A 12122-nucleotide genomic window follows, 5' to 3' on the forward strand; every position below is an offset into this window, starting at 1 on the left:
AAATAGTTTCATGATTTAAACATGAAGGGGGACACCATATGCAAATTAGAAAAACAAGGAATAATCTGCCTATCATATCTATGGAAAAGGGAAAACCTCATTAATAAACAAGCAATAGAAACATTATGAAATATAAAGGAGATGATTTTGATTATGTTAAATTAAAAAGGCTTTGCACAAACAAAAGCAATACAATCAAGATCATAAGATAAACAGAAATCTGGGAAAAAATCTTCTGTGTCCTCCAAAAAAAGCATATACATATATACACACACGCACATTTGATTTCTCAAATATATAGAGAACAATAGAAGAGAAAATGGCAGATTTAAATAAACCTATCTTGTGAAAAAGAAACAGAACAAGCTATATATGAAATCCTTAAGGGAAAAAAAAAATTATGACCCAAATGCTCTCTGAAAAACTTAGAAAGACTTATAAGTGAAATAAGTAGAACAAGAAAACCATTACACACAGTAACAACATATGATGAGGTGATCAATTGTGATTAGAAATTTCATATATTAAAAAAAATTCAAGAATGACAAAAAAAGACTTTTGAAAGTCATAATTGAAGATTTTGGAAGAAGCAAAAAATTTAGTTAAAATTAAATCTGCACAGCAATATATCCAAGCTTTATTTATACTTACTCATGTAGGAGAGGACGGATGACTGTGCCACCATTAGCATGGATTTCATGCATTATTGTGTAGAAATGGGGCAGTAGATTATATCTTATGTTAATAATATGCCTGGACATATTTTTAAAAGGCTCATCCCAAGAACAAGGATCTTGTCTCTGAACAAGTTGAAAAGCACATTATTATAATTATATTACTTTGTTCTCCCCTTATCCACAACGATATTCAACAATAATGGCATAAAGTATATATTCCATGTTCCTTGAAGGCAAACTTGCCCTCAAAAAGTTTTTTTTTTTCCTTTTTAGATTCCTAATGCCAACCACCAAGCCATGTATATAGAAAGAACTTTATCCTATTTGTTGAAAACAGACAACAATCAAAAAATTTAAATAAACACATAAATGGATAGATAAATTCATTGACATTTTTGCTTTTATAAATGCAAAAAAATGAACTGATGAATTTTATGTAAATCTAATTCCATTGATATTATTAAATTCAGAATATGGTCAATTTCATGAAGATATTAGACATAAAGTTCAGTTTGTATTTCCATGGTTAATGTATCAGTTTAAATGGTAAGGGTTATATACCTAGAGTTTAGCTAAAAATAATAACAATAATAATGATCAAAGAATTATCTATGATTCTATAGACAATGTGCCTATACTGGCAAAGACATCAAATGTTTTTTCATTTCATCTGAAAGGTCATCTCATTGAACCTCTGCAATTTGCAGATGAGGTAACTGAGTTTGACATATGTTTATTCATGCATCCAAAGAGAAGAAAGCATCTTCTTACTCAATCTGTTGCTAACTTGAGCCTTGATTGACATCACTTCTCTCATCCTCCTCTTTCTCTGATTGGAGAGCTGTAGGAAGTACTACCAAACTCTTGCCAATATCTTCTTTTATAAAGGGCAGAAACTGGGCTGCTGCACTCTACTCTGCATCTATTACCTTGCTTGTGGTGTTTTCCAGCCCTATGAATAAAATGCTTCCATTACAGGTAACCCCAGTGTTCTTCCTCCTTTCCCCTCACTTTTCTTTTCCTCACTTTTTTGTGACCTATCTCTTCATTAGAAGGTAAACTCTCTGAGGGTAAGAATTATCTTTTTTTTATTAATTGTATCCTCTCCTCCCATCTTACTCTTAGATAAGAAGAACTTCATAAGTGTTTATTGGATTTATTAGATTGGAAAGTGACTTGCTAATGGTTCATCAATGGCAGCTGTGAGACCTGAATCCAGTTTTAGCTGAATGTGAGTATATCAGCATCACCAAACTTAAGCAAAGCTGGGTAACATGGAAGAGTGATACTAATCCTGGTGTCAAACAAAGCTAGATTCCAATTCTATCTTTGATTCTAATTAGCTGTGTGACTGGGGGGAACATCATAATCTTTGGACATTTTCTTCATTTGAAAAATGGCGGTAAAAATGTCCACAGGACCTGTTTTGAATAGTTGTTACAAAAATAAAACAAAAAAAAGAAAAAAAATAGGGGTAGAAACTGAACCAGTCATTGTAATGGCTAAGTGACTGTCAAGAAAGGACACTCCCTTTACATTCAGATCTCTATCTTTGCTGGAATTTATAGTCTTAGAACACCAAAAGATAAGCTGGCCAAGATAACACTAGTACTATGTGGAAGATGAGGGAAAATAAGATAAAGTGTAAAAATATGAGTTATTCTTATATAAAAGATGCTATTTATTATAAGTTAGCTTCATTCCAAATCACTGTGCAATTGCATCATGTATGGAATATAACCAAACTTTTTTTTTTTTTTTTTTTTTGGTAAATTCACAATTCTATACTGCCATTCATTCAATCATCCATTTATAAGATTAACTTGCTATTCATTTGGCATTAAGTGTTCTTGGTTAAAGCCATTTTCCCTAAAGAGGGATTTTTACAGACCCAATTAAGGAAACTGGATGGAATTAAGTATTGAGAATATCTGAGTCAGGGAAACATGAATACATTGACTACATACCCGAGTAAATGCAATGTTATGATTTCTAGAAAATGGATAAAATGATCCAAGTTGCATCCACCGGGCACACAGCTCATATTCTGAATTGTTGAAGAAGCCACAGATGTCAGCACCAGTCTGTAACACATTGCCATTTTAAATCCAATGTTAATTCAGTTTTTTTTAACTTACTAAAGTAGAAAAATGTGTAAAACAATGATGCTTACATATGATATCCCAAAGAGACTAAACTCCATCATGCCTAAAACAGAAAGAAAAAATGACTTTAATAAGCTACAGATTCCTTAGGCATTTTACAATTGGTTTTAATTCCCATGTTATTATCAGCACAATAATGATAACAATAATAGTTGTAGCAGTATCAGTAAGAGTAGTAGTAAGCAGCAGTGGCAACAACAATTATAGTACTACTAATAGTATAATAGTAGCAGTAACAAAAGTAATAGGAGTAGAAGTATCAGCAAAAGCAGTAGTAGTAGTAACAATAGCAGCAGTAGTAGTGGTAACAGCGATAGCAGTAATAGCACCAACAGCAATAACAATTTTTGGGAAATCTTGCATTGTTACTTTGAGAATTTAAAAATCCCTGTGAGGTAGGTATTAAATGTAAATATGCATAGCAAATAGTAGTCACTAAATAAATGCTTGATAATCCCTTATTTCTACTTTATGAGGAAACCATGGTTAGAAGGGATACCATAGTTGATATTATAAGTGAAATCCAACCTTTTGTCTTCCTGACTATAAATCCAAGTCTCCATATAAATATGCACACTGTTGTATTATTTAAATTATATCAAATATACAAATCAATCAACAATATTATTTTCTTTATGGAATAGTATTGTATTTAGCCAATAGCATTTAAATCTCCATGAAAGTAATATCTCTTTTATGACAATAGTAAGAAACATAAATAATTGGATTCTATGAAACATGATAGCTATTGGAATATATTTCAGCTGTACATCCATTGCTTTTAGAGGAAAAAAAATTAAAATATTTTTTAAAAGGAGTATTCTTTGAAATTAAAGAGGATTTTCTGATTAATTTAAATATGGAACTCACATTTGTGGAAATAGTTCTTGCAGCCATTTAAATAACTTTATTAAGAGCAATGATTATTTCCTTAAAATTGAATGAATTTAATTTTGCAGATCTCTTGCTCTAGAATTCTGTAAACATTGTCTTCTATCCATCAATAGCAAAAATAAAAGAAATTATCTTTAAAACAGTAAGAGTTGACTTCCAACACAATTTCTTCTGAACTTAACACTCTCTGAAATGTACAACTGAAACATTTTAATATATGATATTAAATAGAAAAGTTGTTGAAGTTTACAGGACATGTCATAATTCCTATAAGGATGATTGCAAAACTTTATTGAATTGAACCTCAATTTAAAAAAAAATGAGGAGGTAATTGATGAAGCATATTTTGGCAAAATAGGAAAGAAAATTAGAGGGAGGTTATCAAGGAAGAAAGATGAACAGAGACTAAGAGACAGAAATAAAGAAAATGAAAGGGAAAAACCTCAGAGAGACAGAACTGCTATGAAGAAAACAGCAGTTATTGAAAAAAAGTCTGTTTATTTGACAAATAAGGAATATAAGTGGATTTCATAGGACCTCAGTTTGTTTTGAAGAATTCTGTGAATTAAAAAAATATGTATGTCTATTCAGGTATCTTTGAGTTATTTCTGACAACACAAAGGGTATTGTCATTTTTATCATTTTATCTCTGGATTCTGGTACATGGGCCTTAATAAATGTTTGCTGATTGAGATAGCATGAAGACCGGAGTTTGAATCCCACTTCTTTTGTTTACTTACAGTAGGATCTTGGGTAAAGATCCTAGTGGATCTTACTGGATCCAGAAATCCAGTATAACAGGCCTTGACTTCTTCCTAATTTAATATATGCAATACTATTGTTAATCCAAAATCTTTCAGATGGCCAACATAGGCAATCTTAAAAGGAGATTTGAAAAAACCCTTACTGTCAGAGCTGTAATGGCTTATTACTGGGACACTGACACTGGGAAATATTTCTACATTCTGGAAAGGAAGCTTTCCTGGTGATTTTTTTTTCCAGAATGAAGTCATGGGCTGAATAGAACACTGTCCTAATTTCCAATGACATTTCTTATTTTCCTCTAACACAGACTCCTATAAACTTTCCTTTCCATGTAGTGATGAAGTCCTGTTATCTAGCTCCATGATGACAAATTTATACATTATAAGATTTTGTACATTGTAAGATTTTAAATAAATATTTTGGGCTTTAATTTACCATAGGAATGTATCTGAAAACAATCTATACCTGTCAGAACAATGATTATTAGCAAATGCTTTCTTTGCATACAAAAACTGCATATATTGAAACTTTCAAGGAAAACTGATGTAAATTTTTTTCTGCTGTTGTTTATGGAGATTCCTGCAAAGAGACTGTTTCATTATACATATTCTAATTGACAGTCAATGAAACTTCTTTATTCTTTCCTCCCTTTCTTCTCCTTTTATTCCCTTCTTCTTTCCCCTTCCCTCTTTTCTAATTCTTATCTAGTTTTCTTCCTGTTTGCCTTCCTGACTTATTTTCTCCCTTTTGCTTTCTTTTTTTCATCTCTTCCTTTCTTTCACTCTTCCTTTCTCTCATCCATTTCCTTTTTTTTTCTTTCCTTCTTTCATAACTACACTGGTCTTTCAGGTATTATATAAAGAAGCCAGACTCTGGCTTCTTTAAAACATGTTATAGATCTTGAGAATCAAGTTTTTTTCAGATTCGTTGAAATTAGAATTATTTGAGGATAGATCCTACAATGAAATAAAGATGTCTTATTCAAATATGAACCAAGACAAATCCAGAAATAACCATGATTTGTCTAGCATGGTATTATGCGCTTATAATCTCTGTTATTATGAAGGCTGAAGCTGACAGATCACTTGAATTCAGTTTGAAACTGCAGGACACCTAAAAACCATCAGGGGTCTGCACTGAAACTATCACCAACACAGTAAGCATTGCAGAATGGGGTTTAGGAAACCAGCCTGTAGAAGGAATGGCATATAGACTTAAATCAGAAACAGGAAAAGTCAAAACTTCTGTACAGATCAATAATAGGATTATGCATGTGATTGGCCCTTGAAATTCTAGTTAGGTGAGAAAAGAAGAAAGAATTGTTCATCACCTTGTTTGCTGTAAATTAATGAATTCTTCAACCACACATCTCAAAATACAACAGACTGTTATATAAAGGTTATATTCAGAGGCAGTGAGAGAAGTATCTTCAGATGAAATCACAGATCTTTGAAGTACTCAAATTTGTAGTAGACAGATTGAATAAGAAAATGTTTTAAATATTGGTTTGATTTCAGCAAAACATTTGAAAATACCTAATATTATCTTTAAAAACAAAATCAGAAATCTTAACCATGATGATCCAAATATAAATGGTTTATAATAGTTAATAATCGCTCCGTACCAATGATGGATTTGTCCAAATTGTCCCAGTTTGCATAATTGTCACCAAGCCAGTGACCTCCCCATCGACCACCAGTAGGATATGTGGAACGACTGATAATAATTCCTCTTTTGCCTGTTGTTTTTTGCAAGGCACTAACATAATAAAGGGAATGAAAAAGGTAAAAAGATTAAGTATATGCTTAATACATGGGAAACATTTGATTTACCATTCAAATTATGAAGTACATGCTAACATAAAATATTTTCTTTAAAAATTATAATTATATTATTACAATGTGGGAAATTAACCAAGTTTAAATGTTATGCTGTAAGTTCCTTAACATTTCAATTAACAGAACTAAGTGACTATCAGTATTCACTTGACTTGTCATTTTATAGATTTCTATAAATAAAGACTATATCTGCTTAATTAGAATGTGACAAAATTATTAATTTTTTCTCAGAAAATATTGTTTGAAATAAAGAAATGATAACTTTCAAATGGATTATATTACATTCAGTTTGAAAATCAATATAACAAAAAACAACAGCAACAAAGAATATGACTGTAGTTTATTAAATTAAAACTATCGATTACTAATGTAGAAATAACTTTAGAATAAGTTACTTCTGTGGAAGAAAATTCTTGAGTAGTATATCATATATCATACTATAAGATCATTAGATCAAAGGTCAAAATCAATACTAAATTAAGATAATAATAAAAATTAGAAAAATACTTCAAGCAAATACAACAGCTTCAATCAAACATCTAGTACCTCTACAAAATGGGAAATATATAAAAGAAGATGGTATATATATATATATATATATATATATATATATGATGATATATATATATATGATGATATATATATATATAAATACGTATATGTGCATAATGTATACACAAAAATATAAGCATACATTTTATATTAGATATATACACAAACATGTATGTGTATTGACAAAACAGTGTGTATTTAATGTATTCATCAAAAAAAAAAACCAAAGGCTTAGCTATTAATTTTATCCTTCCTATAAAGTAACATGAACCTTTCACAAAAACTCTGCATTGAAACATTTAACCTTCATTTAACTCTGATATGAAGGGATGAACATATTATCAAGGAACTCTTGAAAAACTGAAAATTAAAAAAATAATAATTTGAAAACAAAAAATTAAAATAAACTATTTAAATTAGAAGGCAATAAAGTTTGTTAAGCTATATTCAAATAGGGAAAACATTGCTTTTATGTTCTTCATCCTCCCTTAATTATCCACTTGGTGAATGTGAATTTTTTTTTCCCCCACTGTGATTTTCAAATATAATCCTTAAAGCTGTCTTGCTGACATATGACATTGATAGTAATAATTTAACTATCAGTTTACATGTCAAAGTATACCAATAGAACAGAAGTTTTTTAAGGACTGTTGTCTTTTTACCCCCAAAATTGGGTGCTTAATTAATTAATTAATTCAATTGGATTAGACAGAAGATTGTCATTAAAAATATCCTGGTGGTACTGCCTTGAGTTTTTGGAGTTTTTTTAATAAACTGTTATTGTTCAGTTGTATCTAACTCTTAAAGAACCCATTTGGTTTTATTGTCAAAGATACAAAGTCATTTTCTATTTCCTTCCCCAGCTCATCTCACAAATAAAAAAAAAAAAAATGAGACAAAGAGGATTAAGTCACTTGCCCAGAGTCATACAACTAGTAAATATTTGAGGCTGGATTTAAACTCAGGACTTCCTGACTCCAGACCTGATGGTCTACCAACTGTGTCACTTACCTGCCCTACTTTTTTTTAAATAAGCACTACACCAAATTATTATCATTTTAATATGTCTAGTTAAGAATCCTATCTTTTTTTTAAAACAACTAGATAGAAGCCATTCTCTTGAATCAGTTTTTATAAAAAGCCTGATAAATATGTCTCAATGGATTTATTCCAGTGAACTTTTAAAAATTAAATGATCTAGTTAATTCATGTGATCAATGTGACAATTTGTTAATTGACAGCTAGTTGGCCCAGAGGATTGAATCCAGGTTTGGAATCAGGAAATCCTGAGTTCAAATTTGTCCTCAGACAATTACTTGCTGTATGATGCTGGGCAAGTCATTTAGCCTTGTTTGACTCAATTTCCTTATCTGTAACATGAGAATAATAATAGCACCTATATTCCAGAGTTGTTGTAGGGATCAAATAAGATAAATGTAAAGCAGTTAGCATGGTGCCTGGCACACAGAACAACTATATTGACACTAATTACTCTTATTACTAAATTCCTATAGATTTTGGTCCATTCAAACTAGTGCTTTGTCTCAGTGTTATCAAGGTATTTTAGTAGAAAAACATGGTAAATTTTCTGTATATTATCATCCTAACATAGAGATGTATACTAAATATTCCTAATAACTTTTAAATGTCAATCATCTATTTATCTGACTTCTCCTAGAGTGATAATATTAATGACACTATAATGAATAATATTATTGTTATTGTTATTATTTAGAATTTTAAAACTTATAAAGCATTTTACAAATATTATAGCATTATATTCTCACAACTTTAATTATTATCATCATTATTCCATGTTACAGAAGGGAAAACTGAAGAAGGGAGAAGTTATGTTGCTAGCCAAGGGTCCAAAAGCTAGAAAATGTCTCAAGTTAGATTTGAACTTATAATATTCTGGGCTATGATCAGTGCTCTCTCCATTGTACCTCCCGGTGGCAAAATGGTACAGTAGAAAATGATATTATATTACTTAAGTTCACATGAGGGCTATGTAAACTTGCAATTTATATGACCTTAGGAAAATAGTAAACCTCCAATATTCAGTTTCTTCATCTATATAAAATGTGAAATTCAGAAAGTGTACATTAACCTGGCATATATTAGTGAGTAATACTATTATATTAAAATAATGCAATAAAATTATATTAAAAGGATAAAGCCTCAGATAGTTTTACAGAAGCATAAATTGTGAAAAAAAATGACATACTCATGAGTTGGTTTCACCTGGGACCATCCATATAAGTTGTGAACATCATAATGCAATACTGAGGTTCCATCACTCAAGATTTGTTCCGTTTCCATGCACATTGTTCTGAAATGCAATCCTTCTCCTCTTTTTGTTAGGTCTAAGAATAAGCAATTAAAAAGCAACACCATTACCTTATCAGAAAAAAAAACAGTATTAATTTGATTTATCTCTTATAGTTTATTAGTATTAGAGGAGGAGGAGGAGGAAGAGAGGGAGGAAAAGTGAGAGGGAGGAAAAGTGGGAACGATAGAGGAAGGAAGGAAAGAAGAAAGGAAAGAAGGAAGGAAGGAAGGAAGGAAGGAAGGAAGGAAGGAAGGAAGGAAGGAAGGAAGGAAAGAAGGAAGGAAGGAAGGAAGGAAGGAAGGAAAAAAGGAAGGAAGGAAGGAAGGAAAAAAGAGGGTAAGGGATGGAGGGAGGTAGGAGAAAAGGGAGGGAGGGGGGAGGAGAGGGAAAGGAGACAGATGACTTAAAATGAAGAAAACAACATCCTCAGGGGGAAAAATTATAGCTTTTTTCCAATATTTGCATGGTTGTTATGTGGAAGATTAGCTTAAACATGATTTGGATTGTAAAGGACTGAAGTAATAGTGATAAGTAGAAGTTGCCAACAATCAAAATCTATATAGATAAAACAAATTCCTAAAAATGAAGCTATCTGAAAGTGAAAAAAAAAAGATGTCTTATCTTGAGAGCTTCAGGAAAAAGCTGGATGAATACCTATTAGCAATATTTACTCAGACAACAATAAAAATAAATGGCTCTTGATGACTTTCGAAAAAATCTGAGATTCTGTGACACAATAAGAGAAATGCTTTTGCAAAAGGGAGTGTGTCATAACTCTTGCCTTCAATAGACCCCAATCCTATCCCTTAACATAATTGATATTTATGGTTCATTTTTACTTATAATCATTTCACAGTGATGACATCAAACTTATTTTTACCTGGGAAATAAGGTGGATAATTCAGTGTATCATTTCGGCATACATTAGAAGTTGTTCCATTGACAAAGCTAGAAGGTTCATTCATGTCCTAAAACAAATGCACATTAAAAAAACCTTTTTTTTTGGTTTTTGAAAACTGTATAACTCAGACAATGGAAGATTAAATATAATTTAATTGGGCTATTATATCCTTGTAAATTGATTTTAAATAACCATAAATTTTTATAAAGCAATGTCTTTACAGAGACATCATATTTATAATTATAATTATGTATAAATGAAAGCATAGAACAATAACTTGGGATTTATTTTATTTATATTTATTATGATATTTATATGATATTTTTATTTATATGATAACTTAAAAGTTTGTAAAGTATTTCCGTACACTATTTCACCTAAGTGTCACAGCTTCTAGACTGAGTGGCTATTTCTTTTGAAAAAGGAGGAAATTGACATTCAAAAAGGTGATTTGATTTGCTTGTGGCTCCACACCTATTAAGTGTTAGATATAATACTGAAAACTGGTCTTTCTTAGCATAGATGTAGAATTCTATCCTCTTTATCAGAAATGACTTGAGATTATTATTTTTTCCCCTTTGGTAAGGCAAAATTTGAATAATCATTCCTTTCCAAAAAGAGAAAACAACAAACCTGGCAATTTTGTTAATGCTTTGGTAATCAAATAAAATCTTTCCCCAAAACAGACTAAATAGCAAAAGATTAACATATCTCACTTTATCTTCTAGATGAATTTTCTAAAATTTCCATTCACTTACAATCCACAAACCATCAAACTTCATCACATTATTGTAGTAATCATCAATTTCAGTGGCCCACCAATCAGTTGTGTTTGGACGGAAAAAATCTGGAAAAGCTACATGAGCTCGTGAAGCCTATAAAAGAATGATACAACATTAATTGCAAGAAAACAGGGCTAATTTAGACAATTTTTGAAGAATTAAGGAATTTAATTAATTAGTTAAGGAATTGTCCTAGACCTTTTTTCAGTTTAGAAATTGTTCAGAAGCAAGAATGACGATGGGTATGATTATATTAGCATGAATGTTTACCCTAACAATATTTCCCTTATGGCTATTTAATTACATTAATTTTATTTCAACAGCTATATAGTAAAAATAATAATAGTAATGATATGTCTCATATTTACTATACATACACACATATATATACACATATATGTAATCTTATTATGAAAAATACAAAAATAATTCCTTTTTCTACTCATAATAACCATGGAAAATAGATATTATTATTATCATCTCTCTTTCCAGATGAGGAAACAGAGGCAGAGATGTTAAGTGAATTGCCCAAATTCACACATTGAAAAACTCTCTAGGGATAGATTTGAAATCGGGTCTTACAAACTTTAACATTCTGGTCACACTCTACCACCTAGCTTTTAAAGTACATATTCTGTGTCAGAAAGTAGAGACAAAAGACAAATACAAAATGGTCTCTAAAGTTGAAATGAAATTACAGGACTGTTTTACATGATTTCTAATTCCTCCCTGAAATCCAATTGTTTATAAAACGAGGGTGTTATATTAGTTTGTCTTTTGTAGTTCCTCACACCTTTAGATTTGTGGCTCTAATTACTATGGATGATCCTAAACTGATTCATCATATTGAAATATGTATAGCTGTGTGGGAATTTGAAGAAGCAGAGACTTTTCAGTCTAGAGAAGACAAGATTGGGCGTAGACATGCTGATATAACTGTCCTCAGATATTTGGAAGAGTCTCAAATAGAATCTGGTAGGTCCTCTGAGGCAGATCTAGAAAGCTCAGGAGAAGAGACAGAATCGGAGTAGAGTTAAGCATGTTGTCCCTGTTTTTTCTGATAATGGAATGGACAGAATCAGAAGATAGAGACTTTCATCACTACAGGCCTTCAAGCAAAACCTAGATGACCACCTTGTGACATTCTAAAGAGAATTTTCTCAGGTAAGAAAAGATATTTGGTTTCAGAGATATCTTCCAGTTGTGAGATTCTTGA

The 12122-nt window shown here is 31.0% G+C and overlaps 1 protein-coding gene across 1 annotated transcript in view; it reads right to left on the bottom strand.

Annotated features, from left to right (window-relative positions):
• Positions 1 to 12122, bottom strand: part of SI (sucrase-isomaltase) — a 90039-nt gene that overhangs the window by 11794 nt on the left and 66123 nt on the right. The window contains exons 35-41 of the mRNA XM_031961114.1: positions 10883 to 10999; positions 10104 to 10191; positions 9119 to 9257; positions 6126 to 6259; positions 2851 to 2885; positions 2645 to 2761; positions 652 to 800 (exon numbers count right to left, since the gene is read on the bottom strand). Of these exons, the coding sequence (XP_031816974.1) occupies positions 652 to 800; positions 2645 to 2761; positions 2851 to 2885; positions 6126 to 6259; positions 9119 to 9257; positions 10104 to 10191; positions 10883 to 10999 (779 nt within the window). The remainder of the gene's footprint in view (positions 1 to 651; positions 801 to 2644; positions 2762 to 2850; positions 2886 to 6125; positions 6260 to 9118; positions 9258 to 10103; positions 10192 to 10882; positions 11000 to 12122) is intronic.

The sequence above is a fragment of the Sarcophilus harrisii genome, chromosome 3, assembly GCF_902635505.1.
Source record: "Sarcophilus harrisii chromosome 3, mSarHar1.11, whole genome shotgun sequence".
Lineage (NCBI taxonomy): Eukaryota > Metazoa > Chordata > Mammalia > Dasyuromorphia > Dasyuridae > Sarcophilus > Sarcophilus harrisii.